Source organism: Stenella coeruleoalba (genome assembly GCF_951394435.1).
Source record: "Stenella coeruleoalba genome assembly, chromosome: 8".
In the NCBI taxonomy this organism is placed as follows: domain Eukaryota; kingdom Metazoa; phylum Chordata; class Mammalia; order Artiodactyla; family Delphinidae; genus Stenella; species Stenella coeruleoalba.
The window spans coordinates 3,322,854-3,342,027 of NC_137154.1; the positions used below are offsets into that span (position 1 = coordinate 3,322,854).

General features: G+C 48.0%; 1 protein-coding gene across 3 annotated transcripts in view; it reads right to left on the minus strand.

Moving 5' to 3' along the window:
• Positions 1 to 496: 496 nt before the first annotated feature.
• PPFIA1 (PTPRF interacting protein alpha 1) overlaps positions 497 to 19,174 on the minus strand; it is an 87,974-nt gene continuing 69,296 nt past the window's right edge. For 2 of the 3 annotated variants that reach the window (XM_079928370.1, XM_079928368.1), the window contains 9 exons: positions 17,454 to 17,535; positions 17,161 to 17,361; positions 9,958 to 10,133; positions 9,761 to 9,858; positions 7,573 to 7,748; positions 6,795 to 6,863; positions 5,405 to 5,570; positions 2,660 to 2,728; positions 497 to 1,988 (listed from right to left, as the gene is read on the minus strand). In XM_079928370.1, the coding sequence (XP_079784496.1) occupies positions 2,670 to 2,728; positions 5,405 to 5,570; positions 6,795 to 6,863; positions 7,573 to 7,748; positions 9,761 to 9,858; positions 9,958 to 10,133; positions 17,161 to 17,361; positions 17,454 to 17,535 (1,027 nt within the window). In that variant the 3' untranslated portion in view covers positions 497 to 1,988; positions 2,660 to 2,669. The remainder of the gene's footprint in view (positions 1,989 to 2,659; positions 2,729 to 5,404; positions 5,571 to 6,794; positions 6,864 to 7,572; positions 7,749 to 9,760; positions 9,859 to 9,957; positions 10,134 to 17,160; positions 17,362 to 17,453; positions 17,536 to 19,174) is intronic. The other variant, XM_079928369.1, reaches the window with a different exon arrangement.

Genomic DNA, 19,174 nt, shown 5'->3' on the forward strand with positions numbered 1-19,174 from the left:
TGTACCCAGAGCTGTGATTACGATTCTGCGTTAAACATCTTTTTTCATACTTCCCTAACTCCCTTGCTACATTCCTGTTTCTATGGAATATGTGAATAAAATTTGCTGACTAAAAAAAACATTAAAAAGCACCCACACCCACACACCTGCACGCGAGCACACGCACAGCCCCGGGTGTCCTCCTTCGGGTCCAGGTCTGGGTTGCCCTCGGCCGCCCCATCCCTGGACTCCACAGGTGAGCCCACACAGCGCCACGCTGCTGCCGACAATCGGCCCGGTGCCTGTGACAGCAGAGGCTTCCAGGGCCCGGCTCCCCGTAGGTACTGATGAGAGGGCGCCTCTGGCCTCCAGAACCGAGGGCACGAACACCTGGTCCCCCTCTGGAGGACACCTGACCCTACACTCCCATCGTCCAGCCTTTTCAGTCTGTCCGTCCATTCCTACAACAGAATTTCCATATGACGACACCGGCTCCAATCAGTCGGCCTGGAGCGGGAGACGCAACAGCTGCGGTCAGTTCTCAGCAGGAGCACAGCTTACCCTCGTACTCTGTATTGGCAGTGGAAAATTCTGCTTCAGTACTTTATTGAAAGAAAGCAATAAATAATACTGTGATAAAAATAGTTCAAAAGTAGACTGTACATACTTTGTTACATAATCGGGAAGTTCACAAAAGATGAATAGAAAAACAGAACGGTAACAGCGAACTGTACAAGTAAAGTAAAGGCAGAGCCCGAAGGTAAAAAGCCACGCCATCTCTGTCCGCCGGTACAGCAGCTGCGTAATAGCTAATGCGCCACGATCTGAACACGTCTCCTGCTGGCTTTTTAATATGCCACTAAAAAGTAGAAGTTACATTTGCTACTTATGCAATCCAAAATGGCTATATCGTCAAAATCTAAAAATGTACGGCTACGTCCATTCTTTAAACATGTTTACAGACAAATGTAAAAGGATGATTTACATCAGAAAAATAAGGCCTTGATTAGAGCCGCACTACATCATTCTCAGCATCTCAGTGCCTTCACCTTCCGCGTGCGCCAGTGTCTCCTCAGCGAGTGCAGTGCTTCGTGATTGGTCCTCTAAGAGTCGGCGCCCTTGACCCGGCTTCCCAGGAGGGGGGCGGGGAAGGGGGCGGGGAAGGGGGCGGGCGCGGCGGGCCGCGGGGGCCCAGGCCCCACCCCCCCCACCGGAGTCGCTCTTCCCCCAGCTCGCGGCTTCTGCCAGCCACCCAAGACGAGGTGTCCGGATCCACAGAGGCCAGGCTACGGGAGAGCTCACCACCGGTCCGAAGGGATTTTCAGAGCGTTCTAATGATCCCTTCAGTCCAAATTTGATTAGAAGCTGCTCTTTAACACCCCGTATTTTTAATCTCTTCACGCTACAGAGTAAAGCATTTCTTGCTAGAAAAAGGATAGCTAAGGTCAGTCATTAAAATACAACAACAATTGCTTGAAAGTAAGTTGGCTTCTTTCAAAATGATTGTTGTAGGGCTAGGTTACATTTTGTAAAGGGTAATGCACACTGTGTCATGATTTTACAAACGCGGTAAAATCCTTTGCTCTGTCATGGTTTATCATTAAAAAATTAAACAAGAATAATTACAATAAATGCATAATTTACAAAAGCCCTATATTTGTTCATAGGATTTATACATACAAGCATTACAGTACATTCCTTTGAAAGACTAAAATCAGATATAAGAACATGAATTGATCTGAAAGGATATTTATAGCCTGGATATACATGAAAAAGTAAGTAACTATATAAATGAAGTCATAAGTTTACATAAATATAAGAAACATTAAATTCTAAAATATTTTCTCTATGGTATTCATGAATTTTTCACTAATTAAAAACTCTGTAATAAAATATCTTAGGGTCCATATAACAAGTATTAACAGATTAAAGATTCCGTTGAGCTCAAAATGTAGTCTTCGCTGGATTCAAAATGCTGCACAATCATCTGTAGAAGTAGTGTGGGTAAACTGGAAAATAAAGTAAAAGCAAACGAGTCAGTCTCGAGACAGCTTCAAGTGCCCGAGCTCCTACCCCTCCACGACCGTCCCCAAGCCCTGCGTTCTGTGCTTTGGCTGCTTTTAGAACGTAGGTAAGTATCAAGGACCAAGCGGATCACGGAGAGAATTCCTTGACTGACTTTCTTTTGACACACATCTAAAAGCTACTAATAAGAAAACCAATCATGCATTCCAGCTGAGACGTGACAACAGAACCCTGAGAGCAGCGAGGGGAAGGCTGGGCTCCCGGGCCCACACCCACCCACAGCACCACCTGCACAGCAAGGGTGGCCCCTCAGCGCGGCCGACCCCGAGATGCCAGCGCAGTTTCGTTTTAAAGACGGGCCTCTGGACTGAGAGGCACACGGCGGTGCAGCCTCGTGAACCCTGATGCTTTGGGGCTTGTTCCCTTCGAGAATGTGCACGCAAGACACGGGGCTGCAGCACCGCTGACGCGGGAGCGACACCACCACGCAGGGCAACGCGACGGAGACCCGGGCCGTGCACTGACCACTCCCGGCGGCAGCTAAGCGCCGAGGTCACCTTCCGCTCTCCTGCCGCCCCATCCCCCCGGACGCTCCGGCGCCAGGGCGTGGCCTCCCCGCACCTGCGGGCCGGGGCCAGGGCCGCCCTGTACTCACCGGCGTTGGCTCAGCAGGAGTAAGTCCTGACTGCAGCGGAGTCCAGCCTCTGCGCTCCCGCCACGCTGCCTGGTCCGACAAGCACGGGAGGGAGGAAGCGTGCAAACACCGTGCGGTTAGTGGTGGGACGCCACACGGGGGCACAAGGACGGACACGCACGCACATCCACAGCGGCCGCCTCCTGAGGGCTCTGGGGGAAACCACCAGAGGGGGAGGGGCGGACGAGCCAGAGAAAGGGAGCCTAAGGGCCACCACGTGAGGGTTCCCTTCACCTCCGCCACCCTGGGGGGCACAGGGAGGTCACACTACGGCAGCAGCCGCAGTCAGATGACAGAGAAACGCCTGCACGGTGGGTGACGACTACTCAGCGTGACCACGTGGTCCCTCCTTAAACCCTCTAGATTCAGAGAGCGCCTGGACTTCTCTTTCGCTGTATCCGCGAGGACGGTAGTCGGGCAACAGTGACAGCGGCCACGTGACGGGCCCCGCCAAGGGGACTGAAGCCCAGCACCGATGGCCCGGAGGCCCCGCGCTCTGTTGCCCCAGGGGGACCCGCCTGCTCTCTCTCCCCTGGGAGCCTTCCGCAGCGGCTTCGACAGAGGGCAGAGGGCAGAGGACGGGGATGTAGCTAACAAAGCGGAAGAAGCCCAGTGTCAGCTTCCACCCGAAAGGATGTCACCACTGACGATTTTTTTCTTGTCAAGAAACAGGCTGCGGGGCCCAATAGGTAAGCCCTCACCCCGCTTTAAACTGAGTAAGAAATTTCCATAACCCCTAGCATTAATCCGCTGCTCCCAATTCAACATTTTTCGTTTCCCCACAGGTCCACCCAGAACACATTTGACCAATATTTGGCCGCGGTTCCAGAAAGGGCTTAAGACGGCTGGCGCTGCTGATCGGAGCAGATCTTTTTGTTTTTAAAGCCATTGATTTGGACATTTTATTTTACTTTATTTATTTATATTTGGCCACACCACGTGGCACACAGGCTTAGTTCCCGACCAGGGATCGAACCCGCGCCCCCTGCACTGGAAGCGTGGCGCCTTAACCACTGGGCCACTGGGGAAGTCCCGCACAGCATCTTTCTAAATCCTTCTGATCCTAAGAACCCCAGGGACCTGCTGCACTTTTTGCCTTCAAAAGCCATGAAAACAACCCATTTTAATAGTTTATGCCTTCCTTATCACACAAGGGTAAAAAGTCATCTCCCATATAATATACTGCCTACGCCTCTTTCTAGGAGTATTTTTAATTTATCAAAACTCTAATGTTAACATCACTGTGAGCATTTAACAGCGAAATGCGATTTATAACGAGAATGGAAATGAAGCAGTGAGGAAAATAAGAAAGCACTCACTTAGACTATCCAATAAATTGAAGGCCAAGCTACGGTTAAAATCTGTAAAAATGGGGCCTCGCTGGTGGCGCAGTGGTTGAGGGTCCGCCTGCCGATGCAGGGGGACGCGGGTTCGTGCCCCGGTCCAGGAAGATCCCACATGCCGCGCAGCGGCTGGGCCCGTGAGCCGTGGCCGCTGAGCCTGCGTGTCCGGAGCCTGTGCTCCGCAACGGGAGAGGCCGCAGCAGTGAGAGGCCCGTGTATCGCAAAAAAACAAAAAAAAAACCCAAAAAAAACCCAAATCTGTAAACCGCCCTCACTAAAGGGTCCAGCTTAGTTAGCAAAGGCTTCCCTAAATGTACTTTGCTCTGATTTTCATACAGGCAAGTGAGAGCAAAACTTACAAACCTACGCATGGGAAGGGCTGATAACAGGAGAAAACTGCAAACCCCGTCAGCACACTTCGAAAACCCCTCGCTCTCCTGCAGCCCGGCCACGGCAGGCGTGGGGACGGCCTGAGTAACAGCAGCGCCGCAGCGGCCCTAAGGGCTCCGCCCTCACGGGACTGAGGACGTGCCAGGCGCTTTCCTGAGCCGCGACCCGCTCTGTGAATCACTTGTGTAACCGGCACGGGCAGCCGGGGAGGAGGGTGCCCCAAGACGACCCTTTCCCAGATGGGAAACTGAGGAGCGGTGCTCAAGGCGCCTCCTAGGCCGCAGGGCCAGACTCAGACCCAGGCCGTCCGTCTTGATTTTGCTGCCGAGTGGGGACATAGCAGCGCTGAGGGCCCACCCTTAACTAGCGGTGCTCTCTGGCAGAGCGGTTGTCAAAGGGAAGAGCAGAGCTGGGTGTGAAATGACTATGGGCCCAGCCATGCTCGGGTGATGACTTCTCTCAACCTCACCTTCTTCCTTCTCCCCGGCCTTCTACAGCGTGCAAGGGACAAATAACAGTGAGGACGGAGGGAGGACAGGAAGGTGGAGGTTATTTCAAATGGACTCAGTCACCGTTCTAGCGTGAAGAGAAGTCGCGGGGGAGCTGGTGGGGTCTGAAAACGACTATGTGCTATTTTATGAAGCAGCTCCTGAGCGCTGCCTGCCGCACGCACATCCTGACGAGCGTGGGTGTCGATCTAGCGCTCTGAGAACACACACGATTCTTAGTCTTATTAGTTAGAAGAGCATGCTAATATTCAACCAGACAAGAACTTAAGAAGTAAGACTCTATTACTGTTAAACTTCTATAAACAGATGTTAGGATGAATTTTCAACATTTACACCTGGGCATGCAACAGTACTCAAGTGCCTTGTCACATACTAAGTAGGCCATTCTAGATCATTATTAACGTTCCAGTCCCGGAGCTGCTCAAGCTGCCTACCAACGGCTGGGGCAGCACTGCATCACCTACCGTCCAGCTGCATCTTCTTTGGCTGCACAGAGGGCGAGGACAGAGAGGACGGGACCCGGAAATTTGCGGGGAGAGTCTCTGCTGACCCAGCAGCTAAGCCACGAACATCCTTTGGTCTAAATTTTTTTCTCCAAGAAGGTGCTCTCCTAAAGCTTTTATCATCATCCTGGTGAATTAAAGGACAGAAAACAAGACAGATTTAAAAATAAAGGACAAAAACATAAAGTTACCAGCCCTTTAAAATGACTGAGCTTGTTACCGCATCTTTATCTCACCCCGTTCGTGACAACCATATGATTAGCTGGGAACTGTGGAGAGTGGCCGGGGGCCCGGTACCACTGATGCTGGGACCCTAACCGAGCATCAACCAGGACTGCCTGGGCCGCCCGGGTGTACGTTCCTCCTGACAATTACCAGGCTTCACTTCTTATCTTGAAGGAATCACCTTCTTGCTATATAATATAACATGTCTTTATTTGTCTTTAAAAACAGTTTTCGAGCTGTAAACAATTCTGTCTCCTGCTGGGACAGAGCCAGCAAATGCTGCTTTAGGTGCCCTTCTACTCTCTTTGTCAAACTCAAGTTTCCTTAATGTCCGATGAAGAGAATAACGATAAGTGTGGGAATAAATGAGTCATGGTTTTGTGTAAGGGGAAATTAATATTTTGTGCTTTCCAATATACTTATGAAACAGTCCCCCAAAGCACAGGGGCTCTGGATTAGGGTAAGACATCCAGCTGGTCCCCAAAACACAACTTAGACCCCATTCCTAAGCTGAAACCAGTGTTTCACGATATAAAAAAATACCTTTGAGGGGTAGCAAAAGTTAAATAGCGAAAATTAAAAAAAAATACAAACCCCTATCTTACTGAAGCCATTCATTTTTTAAAAATTAATTTTATTTATTTATTTTTGGCTATGCTGGGTCTTTGCTGCTGCCCACGGGCTTTCCCTAGTTGCGGTGCGCAGGGGCTACTCTTCGTTGTGGTGCGCGGGCTTCTCACCGAGGGGGCTTCTTTTGTCGTGGAGCACGGGTTCTAGGCGCACAGGCTTCAGTAGTTGTGGCTCGCGGGCTCTAGAGCGCAGGCTCAGTAGTTGTGGCGCACGGGCTTAGCTGCTCCGCGGCATGTGGGACCTTCCCGGACCAGGGCTCGAACCCGTGTCCCCTGCATTGGCAGGCGGATTCTTAACCACTGTGCCACCAGGGAAGTCCAAAGATATTAATTTTTTAATAGCTCATTTGTTAATAAATTTTTAAGAGCAAAGCTTAACTTGTAAAGTAAAATTGTCTCCACATTTAGAAGAAATACCCTGACTACATGGTTCATACAAGTATGATAAGATAATGACTTTTAAAGTTGCATTAATGTAAATTAAGCTGAAAACTTACTTCATCGAACCTTCTGTCAGTCCCCATGACCAAAAGGTTGTTAAACTCTCTTTCCAAGACAGCACGAGCCTGAAATCATAAAACAACACCACCCTACAGCTTTCAACAATCTCATTTGAATATCAGCATTTCTGGACTGCTTTTTAAACCAAGACTTTAAAAACAAAACAAAACAAAGAAACTCAAACTCTGACAGTATTTTACATCAGGGGTTTAACATGGAGTCCGTGGATGGCCTTTTGGGGAGAGGGATCCATGACCTCTTGGAAATTATATACAAAAGTGTGCTCTGTGGGTTGGTGCTGGTGGGAAGATCGGGGTACTGGCAAAAGATATACAATCTTCCGTAGAAGAATAAAAAAATGTCCTCATTCTCAAATGAGCCCACGAGTCAACAAGAATTGCAATTACACATAGAAACAAAATTAATAAAACCTTCATCTGACACACAAAGTATTTCTCTTTCCATGGAAGAACTAAATCTCGATACACGTCACTCTTACCAGAGTACTGACTTGAATGAAAGTTCCCCTTATTGTGTTTACTGTAAGACTCTCATGCTTCCAACGGAAAATGAAAAGTCAATAGGCAAAAATACTGCGGAATGAAGCATTACAGATTTTGAACTATTATATGACGGATTTGGTATGGAATGAGATTACTAGTGGTCTGAGATGTTGTTAAGTTTGGTCTCCATTCAGATAGGCAGCAACATGTCTGCATGGGGAGAACGGACCACACACTGCGCCCCAGTGAAGGCCCGGCATCTGGGCTGTACCTGTGTGTTCTGCGTGGGGATCTGTAACAAGAGGGCCAGCGCGTTGAAGTCAAAGGTTTCGTCTAAGGCCAGGAGGGCGCCGTGCACACCGCTCTCTACGAGGTTGTTTGCGTATTCCTTGAGACCGATGGAGAGGATCCAGCGAATCACTCGATCGTTGCTCCAAACAAGCACATCTGCAGATGAATAAAAACACTTTTTAAAGTGGCCTCAGAAAGCTGTGTTCATCACGTACACCCTGCAGGCACGGCGGAAAGATCCCTGCCGCGAAACTGACCCTTCAGCTCCTGACAGAAGCTGGGAGACGCCGTTAGGCGGGCAGCCAGCCCCTCCTGCACTGAGACGCTGGTGGCTTGGCCCTTCCCCACTCCAATGGAGACTGTCCCATTAGAACTCATTCTTCAAGTGAACCCAAGAGGAATGAAGTTATTACGTACACTTAGTTTCTAGAGAACAGAAAACGAGGATCCAGGGATCAGAAATAAAAGGACACACAAGGATGTGAACGCCCACCAGGTACGAACACGTTTCAGATACAGACTCGAGAGTCTTCTGATACACTTTCTTCCCGTCCCAAGGAGGAGCTGGCGCCGTATCTGGACACCCTGCTCAATTCAGCATCAACCTCTCGCTTATAATTGTGAAGCCTTTTTTCTTGAAGCCATTTTTGTTGTCTCTCTTTTGTTAAAAAGAGAGAAACTTAAAGATCTTCTCCAGCATATTAGAGATTTGGGGGGAAGATTTCATGTTAAGCCAAGTCATAAATGATTAAGTCTGTGCTAGTAGAGAGCGACACAGAGCCGCAGGTGACGGAGGGCGACACAGAGCCGCAGGTGACGGAGGGCTACACAGAGCCGCAGGTGACGGAGAGCGACACAGAGCCGCAGGCGACGGAGGGCGACACAGAGCCGCAGGCGACAGAGGGCGACACAGAGCCGCAGGCGACGGAGGGCTACACAGAGCCGCAGGCGACGGAGGGCGACACAGAGCCGCAGGTGACGGAGGGCGACACAGAGCCGCAGGTGACGGAGGGCTACACAGAGCCGCAGGTGACGGAGGGCGACACAGAGCCGCAGGTGACGGAGGGCGACACAGAGCCGCAGGTGACGGAGGGCTACACAGAGCCGCAGGTGACGGAGGGCGACACAGAGCCGCAGGTGATCACCGATTACTTTCAAAGGCAGCTCCCATCCACCGTAAGGAGATTTAAACCATTTAAACCATAGAGAAAACAAGTGAAACAGATTCACAGATTTCATTTCCAACGCCCTTTTCTGGATAAAGGTATAGAATATATAGATGTTGGCTTCTGCCTTTTCTCATGATTCACATCAACTCAATCACGACTCAACCATCCTTCACACGGGCCGCGTCTCCCCAACCGTATTTACCTTTAGTTTCCTTCTTAGTAAAAGCTGGGGATGGAAACAGCACTGACGCTCACAGTGCTGTGGCGAGGATTAAATAAAGTGACCTTTGAAAGTGCCTGGACTCGTTCCCTAAGTCTTACTATTACTATTACTCTTAATATTATTAGATTTATTTCTGAAAATGCTGGGAGGTTTTGCATCGAGCTTAATCACTACCTGATCACTGAGAGGCGCACAGAGTGAGACGCTCCCCCTCGGAGACAAGCATCTGACATCTCCCAGTGGGACAGCCCATGTCCTCCCAGGCCTCCGCACCCGCCTTCTAGCTGAAATGCCTCTGCCCTCCTCCCTGGCTAAGCGGCTCCCACTGCACCTTCAAGGCCCGCTCGCCCCAGCCTGGGAGGAGAGCCACGCGCTGCTCTCCTCTGCACTCCTCAAGTCCTTTGACAGACGGCCAGAGCAGCGTTTTTCACACTTAAATCAAATGAGTGAACAGCAGGTCTTGTTCTTTTCGGCTCTGGAATGATCTACAGTGTGTAGCAGCATTTCTGAGTGAAACAGGACACGTGTCATAGTAACAGGAAATCTCTAGAGTCATGGGAAAAATGTTTACCTTGAGACACTTAACCTATAGACTGAGCACAGGACACAGGCACAAGTGCTCTGGCCACAGAGGAGGATCTTAAAAACACTCCCTCCTCTGTAACGATGCCAGACACGTTTTCTCCACTTAAAGCATTTCCTGATTTTTTTCTTTAGAACAGGAAATCACTGAGGCTGCTAGTACACTGGGAAGCAAGAAACACGACTGTACTAACCTTTCAGTTCATTCTGGCTTTCTTCTCTTTTTCTTTCCAGTTCTTTCCGGTCATAATTTAACCTTCGCAGGCACATAATTCCACACTGGAAACTGTTTCTATTTCCAAGAGAAAAAGAAAAAAAAAGAAAAAATTTACACCGGGCAACAGTCAAACGTCTCCCAGCCAATTAGCAAGAACTACTTACGGCGACTAACCTGTGAAAACTATCGACCATTTTCAGCTGCCCGCGAAGGTCTTTCTTGGTCAAGTGGTCGAGCATCCGCGCGTCCACGAGGCACTCCATGAAGTAGCTGCGGTACTGCGGGAGGCCCAGGCTGGGCAGCCACTCGTTGCCGATCCACTCGTGGTTCATGTCCCCGTACGCCAGTGTCTGCTTTCAATAATCAGGGACGATCAGCTCAGGAAAAAGCCCATGAAAGCAGCCACAAGGACCGTTTATAGCATCTTTAAACTGGATTTTTAATCTGTTACATATTCTCAAAGGCTGATAAGCTAACGACAACGTGATTGCTTATAATTTCAAAATAACTTGATCTCTTATTTACTACCTTATAAATTTGCTGGCAAAATTTTATACAAAAGGAATTATGCCATTAAAACTCTATGACTCTCTTGTGTGTATAAATTTAACGTATTTAACAACCACAATAAAATCATAACTGACTACACATTACTTTTCTGAAATAGCTTTTATACATAATAATCACGACTCATGAACAAGTTTGAAGGATCCATCTAACTCTACTCATTAACAATATCTCTGGCTGTCTTTAATTGTATTTTTAACACTTTGTTTTCCAAATCTCCTTAACAAAACATCTGTTAATTTCCAAGTCAGTCCACTGAATTAAAAAATAGTTTTAAAAGAACCGATAAGCAAAGCAGTAACTGACAGGCTGAAAGGAGAAAGAGACAAACGCACAATTAGTCAGAGACCTCAACCCTCCTCTCTCAATTATTCAGTAACTGATTGAAGGAGGAAGCCAAAACAGACAACCAACCAACCCCAGTAAGGATAGAGAAGCCTTAAATAACGCTATCAACCAACCTAACCTAACTGACATTTTATGTAACACTCCATCCAACAGCACGATACGTTCTTTTCAAGGGGATATGGAACACTCTTCAAGGCAGACGAGTCTCAGCATACTCAAAGTGACTGAAATCATACAAAGTATGTTCTCTGACCTCAACAGAATTAAATTAGGAATCAATGAAGCAGAAAGAAGAAAACAAAGGAGCAGAAATCAATGAAATGGAAACCAAAAAAACAGAAAATAAAACAATGAAACTAAAATCAATTTCTTCATAGATATCAATAAAATTGACTAACCAGAGTGATCAAGAAAAAAGAGAAGACATAAACCACCAATGTCAAGAATGAAAGAGGGGACATCAGTACAGATCCTATAGACATTGAAAGGATAGCAACAAGGGTAAACTGTGAACAACTTTAAGCAACTTACATAAAGTAGTCTAATTTCTAGAAAGACACAATTTATGAAAGCCACTCAGTAAGAAACAGATAACCCGAATCTATTAAAACTCAAATTTATAGTTACAAACCTTCCTACCCACCCATACATGCACACACATAAAATCTCTACCCTAAATGGCTTCACTAGTGAATCCGATCAAGCATTTATGAAAAAAATACCAATTCTACACAAACTATTCCAAAATAGTGAAGGAAAAAAACCGCCTAACTCATTCTACGAGGCCGGAATCATCTTGATACCTAAACCAGAGAAACATATAATAAGAAAACTGCAAACCAATATCCCTCAGAGACACAGATGCAGAATTCCTTAACGAAGTATCAGGAGATCAATAATCAATTAAACGAACAGGATATCGTGACAAGTAGGGCTTATCCCAAGAATGTAAGGTTGGGTCAATGTTTGAAAAACCAATGAAATTCACTGTATCGATGAACTGAAAAGAAAAACCATAATATCATCTCGAAAGACAAAGAAAAGGCAGCTGACGATATTCATCATGTATATACGGAAACCTCAGCAATCTAGGAATGGAAGGAAACTGCCTCAACCTCACATACAGAGCATTTACAAAAAACGGAGAGCTGACAACACGCAATGCATTCTCCCTAAGGTCAGGAACAAAGCAAGGATGTCTGCTCTCGCAACTTTTATTCAACACTGTATCGGAACTCCTAGTCACTGTAATAAGACAAGAAAAATGAAACCAAAATCATATGAACTGGAAAAGCAATAAAACGGTATTTGCAGATGACCTGGTTATTAATGTGGAAAATGAATCCGCAAAACAGTTACAAGAATAAAAATGAGTTTATTAGCAAAGTTGCAGGATACAAGGTCAACATATAAAAATGCACAATACTTGTAAATACTAGAAATAAACTGGAAATTGAAATTTTTAAAAATACCACTTATTATAACATCATCAAAACCCATGAAATCCTCAGGGATAAATCTAACAGAATATGTGCAAGGTCTGCACAATGAAAAATAAACACATCATATGTACATACACACACACCAAAGACAGGTACTTGATGTTCTGCAGTCCAAGAAGACTAAGGTATATTCAGAGGAATTCTGTACATTATGCAATCCTTGGAAATAGTATCTCTCGACTACCACCATGGTCTGTCTCAAAAATATGGCCTCTAATCTATTTTCTTTCTTTTTTTTTTTTTTTTTTGCGGTACGCGGGCCTCTCACTGTTGTGGCCTCTCACGTCGCGGAGCACAGGCTCCGGACGCGCAGGCTCAGCGGCCATGGCTCACGGGCCCAGCCGCTCCGCGGCATGTGGGATCTTCCCGGACCGGGGCACGAATCCGTGTCCCCTGCATCGGCAGGCGGACTCTCTACCACTGCGCCACCAGGGAAGCCCTCTAATCTATTATTAATACCAACAAAGCTGGAAGGAATGATTCAGACTCCAGCAAGAACACTCAAATTCTAATAGGAAAAAAAAATGTTTCTAATAGAAAAAAAAAATTCTATAAATAGTCATGAGTGGAGATAAACATCAAACACTTTTGGGACATCATCACAATATCACGTTTCTTCACTCTTTCAAACCCAACTCTCATCTCAAGCCTGACACTTACAGCATGAATATCTCTCATAGCCTGACACTTGCAGCGTGAATCTCTCTCATAGCCTGACACTTACAGCATGAATATCTCTCATAGCCTGACACCTACAGCGTGAATATCTCTCATAGCCTGACACCTACAGCATGAATATCTCTGATAGCCTGACACCTACAGCGTGAATATCTCTCATAGCCTGACACCTACAGCATGAATATCTCTCATAGCCTGATACTTACAGCATGAATATCTCTCATAGCCTGACACCTACAGCGTGAATATCTCTCATAGCCTGACACCTACAGCATGAATATCTCTCATAGCCTGACACTTGCAGCATGAATATCTCTCATAGCCTGACACTTACAGCGTGAATACCTGGTATTATTTCCTTGCTTGCGGATTATGTGTTCTTAAAGAGAAACAAGATGCAAAGACATTTCTAAACAGAGAATTCCACGGAAGCAGAAGCTTCTGTATCTTTGTTTACTCCTTAGGTACTCTAGTCACACCTAAATGGTCGATCATATAGGTTTCTGGGAAAATCAGGCTCAATCCAAGGGAGACCCACACCTCCTAGGCTGTCATCACAGCCTCTGAAAGAAAGCACACAATGGGGCTCTCTCATGGTCAGAGAACATCTGGGATACAAGAGACTCTACAGGGTCTATCTTTCCATCACTGAAATGACCACAAATACAAATCAGTTTTCTGAACTCTGTACAAGGTGAGAGTGATGGCACGGATGCGGCTGTCCTGCTCGATCCTGTACCACCAGTGGGCAGTGTAGTCTCGCGCGGACAGCTGGGTGATGCTACTTGCTAAAGGAAGGCATCCAAGGCTTTGACAACACCTTGATGTCTTCTTCCGCTGAGTGCCCAAGGGAATCTCAAACTTCCCCTTGGGTTAGGAGCTGGTCACTGTGCTAATACCACAGGGAATACGCACTGTACGCCATCTGCCCCTGGCAGCTTCACGGACACCAGGAAGCCTCTTTGCTTTCCTCTCCTCTAGGAGAGGGGTGGAGTGAAAATGGTCCTTGCTTACGCTGAGGACTCAACGTTGGCAATTCTGGTGTCATCGGCAGGGCTCATCCTTGTTTCTACTTCCGTTGTGAAAAGCAAACGTCCAGCTTATTTAATTTACACTTCGTGCCCCATGACGCAGGGAATTTTATATTCAAGTGCTCACCAAGTTCTGCTTCTTAGTGTAAAATATACTGATGTTTAAGTAATTATGAAATGCACTCTTTCAAGTTCACTGATGCTCATTAGTGACCAGGTTAAAAAATTAATGAGGATGTTCACCTGGAGTAGTGGCACAGAGTACCTACACGGTGGGGGGGCTCACAGCATCATATTAGAGCGTTTCCTCTTCTGTTAAAAAGTGATAGAATTGGCTTTATTTCAGGAGTACAAACAGAGGGAAGCAGGTGTTTCAACCAACAACCTGTGATCAGGAAAATTCTGATTTCAAATTCCTTTGACTTTTCGGTTAAACAGTTATCCTCTCAAGGTCCGTGAACAGGTGCCACTAGTGAGCGCCTCAGGGAAACTCCAGCCGCAGCCGGCAGGCTTCGACTTGTCGTGAGTCACAGGGCAATGTCGTGGGATCACACGTGGGGAAATCACTGTTTTTAATCAACAGGTCTCAAAGTAAAGCTGCAAAACAGCTGTGACAGGGCTTTTCTCGAGCTGAACTGGGGACCTAACAATTCCACACGCACGGTAAGCGAGAATGGGCTCAATTTCTGAGAATCCCACCAGTAAGAAAGCCTTTGGAACAACACTGTATTAGGACACAATGTAGCAAATGCCGACAGAGGTAGAGGCTCTACGGCAACCCTTGTGTTGGAAATTTATTAGAACAGGATTTCCTCCTCAGTAGGTCTTGTAACTAACGCTACCCCCACCAGGGACTGAAATACATCATCTCAGGAGCTGCCAAAGCCAACAGGGCTTTGTAGGAAGGACCACGTGTCTAACAAAGTAATTTACGTGAGTGAGAACTAACTACCAGGGCACCACGCGAGACATGTTCAAAGTTGTCCATGAGACGCACTCGTTAATCCCGTGCTTTCTTTGGCTAATGCTTTCAAACCATTAACAATATTCTATGTCAAGAAGTTAAAAACGTCAAGAAAAGTAAATTACAAGTTTTCATACTCCAATTCTTTTTGTTGCTGTACATATAGTGAAGAATACGTTATAGAAAGTCTCCAACCTGAGCCCAGCTTCCCTCCTCATCTTCCTGATGTTACGTGGTCAGGGATGCAAAAGAACATAACTATTAGTATTGGCGAGCTTAGCAATGCAAGCAAATTAACTTTGCAGGGGAGGTGCAGCTTAACGGGGTGAAAAGGGTCAGAGAATCAAAGCATCATGCAAAACTCATGCAAAACCAACAATTCCCACGTCTCATGCGAGGAGCGGACTTCCCACGGCAAGCACACCCGGAAGAGGAGAAAACTAGGGCCAGAGGGCTGAACTGAGGGCTCCCCTAAAGAAGACAGCAATTAAGTCTATTCTACGTGGAGCGAGTCTACCAACTCTAAGTTCCTGAAAAGAATATAAAATAGGATGAAACATGGATCGTGTTTCACACGTTTAACTATTACCTAAAGGAAATCCTTGTCCAGAACAATCGAACGTAAGACGACATTTCTGTTTTCCACAGAAAGGCCAAGAACGGCGCCAACCTGAGGTGGGGCTGCCCGGGGAGGGGTGGGGGTGGGGGGTGAGCACGGGGCGGGACTGACCGTCTGGGGCGTGGCCGTGAGCGTCTCCATCTCCTCGTGTGTTAACCAGACATTTCCTGTGGTCTAGGGGCACCCCGTGACCGGCCACATCCAGGGCAAGGGCAGCGGTGACAGAGGGGAAAGGCGGCAGACACGTCAGCCAGGTCAGCCAGGGCACGGGAGGGGAGCGGGTGGGGCAGAGGCCGTCCCCACCCACCTCCCCGTCTGAGATGCCCACAGCGAGACACGGGCGGGCGCTCGGCCCTTCTCCTGGCAGGACCCCGCCTTCTTAAGGAGGACAGCCTAGAGCTTCTTCCTGTGCCACGCTGACACCTGAGCTACGTGGGATCTAAAGAGCTGTTAAGCCATTGTACTTAAGACGGTCTCACCAGTCAAAGTACAACGAAGAACAGGACAGAAGTCCGGCTTTGGGCTCTGGGGAGACGCTTCCGAGCAGGCGCCCGCCGGGGACCGGGGCCTCTGTCAGAGGTGGGGCGCGGGGCCGCCAGCGTCCCAGTGACGGCACCGCCGGGCGTCCCCGCAGCCCCAGACGGCCGAGCCCCCGTGGGCGGTGCCCCCGCCTAATGGTGGGCAGGTTCCTCACGGGAGGCCTGTTCGTCTTCACCGTCCATTAAACTCAACTCATAAGACGCTCCCTTTACCGAGATACTTGATAAAAACTGCGGGAAAACCCCCAGCACCTTCATTTCTGAAAAGGCGACTCTGGTGAAACACCTGGGCACAGAGCAGATCAGATACACTGAGACCACGCACACCTGTGCAAGAGGTGAGGACACGGGCTACTGTCATCACCACGACGTTCCCACTGAGAAACAATGGAAGACAAGCAAACAGAAAAGCTTTCACGCTTTTTGTGTAAAGTAACCGTGAGCCCTGAATCAGGCGTCGACCTGCTACTCAGAGGAAGTACGTCTGTGAGGCTTAGCTTCCGCACTGGTTTTTCTCTCCGGAGTAGACAGACTGAAAGCAGAGTGGGAACTGAGCCGGTGTACAGAGTCTGCCCTTGAGAAATGAAGGGCTGGCCCGTCCTGATCTCCCAATTATCATTCACGTTTTCATTACGTTAGTTTTTCACTTTTTCAACTAGGAGGGCCCTCTTAAAGGACTCCCAAGGTCTTCCCACGTGGAGCAAAACTGGATGAGCAGAAACACTACTTGGAGTACACTTGCAGATTTATGGACTCTTAAAATCCCAGGGTCTACAGCTCCCGAAACGGAGAGCGCCAACAGGCCGAACAAGTCAAACGAGGGGACCACTGCTTACAATGCAGCCTGGGGTCTAAGCTTTTTCTCCTTCACTTTCTTTAAATTCATATTTAAATTTGTGATGGTTACTTTCTTACGTTTTCAAAGACTCCCATTTCTATATCACAATGCCACTGTAGCCAAGCTGTTGTAAAAGTATTTAATGACGTATCTTTTAACAGCCCAATTGCCGCAAATTAAAAGTTGTCATGTCTTTGAATGCTAAACCTTTAAACTGGAACACTAGATGTGTTTCTAAAGAACTGCGGAAGCAACACGCATAGGGGATGAACTCTTTTTACGGAAACGTACCGTTCTTGACGTAGGAGGGGCTGACGGACTTGTCAGGGACATGATCTCCTGAATCGCCAGCCTCAGCTTCAGCCGGTGCAGAGGGTTGCTGATGCCGATCTCGCGCTGGATCTCCGTGTCCGACAGGGCGGACATGATGGCCCCGCTCTTCACGTTGGCTCGGCAAGCAGCCACGTACCAGGCCGGCATCCCGACCCAGAGCTGGAGACGGGAGACACGGGGGCCAGAAGGTTATGCGTGGCGTACGGACGGGCTCGCACACTCGGCCAGGATTCGGAGAGGGGCATACGCACCTCCAGCCAGACGACAACAGTTGGCCCGTCCCACTGTGCAAAGGGTAAGCCTTGTCTCCGGGCTTCTTCGAGCAATTCGTGCCTACAGGTGACAGATGTTCAGACCTTCAGGAGCCACACTACACACAGGCAAAGCGTCCTCTATAAACCCCCAGAGTGTGGTGCCACACATCTCATCGTTGTCCTTCAACCTTCTAAACCGTCCACTGAAGGGTAGTTTGGAACACATCACACTGAACGCCTGAGTAATGAGATGCTGAAAGACCCTCGAGGATTCTCTACAGAAGCATCTCCTTCCAGGATTAAAGAATTACTACCAACTTTAAAAGACCCAGCAGAGTCTTCACATCCAAGGTAGGATATTCAACACCAAACATAATCACTCATCCCTTTCTAAACAAGGAGGACAAATCCGTAGGAAGAGGAAACCACACCTAGGTCTGAACAGAGGAGTCTGCCTCAGAGAGCTTCAGAAATGCTCAACATTTCACAACAAAAAACACAGAGAACAACGCAGACCTTTAACACTAACGACGCTCTAATACAGCGAGCAAGGAAAGGGCTGGATTTTGGCTGTTTCTATTCTGCACTGCTATTTAGCTAAGTAGGTATTTGCTAAATTAAGATATTGGGTCATCTTTTTTGGGGGGGGTTATTTATTTTTTTGGCTGTGCTGCGCGGTTTGTGGGATCCCAGTTCTCCGATCAAGGATCAAACCTGGGCCCCCTGCAGTGGAAGGGCAGAGTCCTAACCACTGGACCACCACCAGGGAATTCCCGGGTCATCTCTGGTTTAACCCACAAGCTTCACATCCAGAAAATTTAAATGCCAACAACCTCTACCAGTGCACACAAGGCAGGCCGTGAGCCTACGATACTGACGGCGATGCCAACTAGCCCAGGGCAGGAGGCAGCGAGGAGTCCTGGGATCCTTATGGCAGGGCTCCCCAAGCCCCGGGATGTGGACCGGTGGCGGTCCGTGGCCTGTGAGGAACCGGCCGCGCGGCAGGAGGTGAGCGGCGGGGGAGCAGGCAAAGCTGCACCTGCTGCCCTCCGTCGCTCGCACTGCTGCCTGAACCGTCCCCCTGCCTGGCCCCCCCACTCTGCGGAAAAACTGTCTTCCACGAAACCGGTCCCTGGTGCCAATAAGGTTGGGGACCGCTGCTTTATGGGATCAGAGATGTTCTGTGTGCCTGACTTTAAAATGCCCAAACCATAATGTTAACATCTTTTAAAATGATTTTGTCTACGGATAACATACTTATGTAAGAGGTAACACAAGAAGCTTTATGAACCTTATTGTACTTCTCTGCGTTACGTACTTACAAAACTTTCTGAAAGTCACTAATTAGCTTAAAAATGAAAAGTCTAGGAGAGAAGGTGGGACTGGAGTGGAAAGGACAGGTCCATTTACCTGACTGGACATCCCTGAGTCACTGCGAAATTCCTAGGTCGTTCTTAGTTATTTTTCTGTAATAATTTCTGCAGATCACCCCACGGAATCTTTTATTTCTAAAGATACTTAGTGTCTTTTCTTTCTTTTTCTTTTTTTGGCCACGCTGCACGTCTTGGGGGATCTTAGTCCCCCGACCAGGGACTGAACCCGGCCACCGCAGTGACAGCGCGGAGTCCTAAGCACTGCGCCGCCAGGGAACTAACTCCCTAAAGAAACAGAGCGGCTTTTCATTCTATTCAAGCAGCATTAGACTTAAGACTGTGACG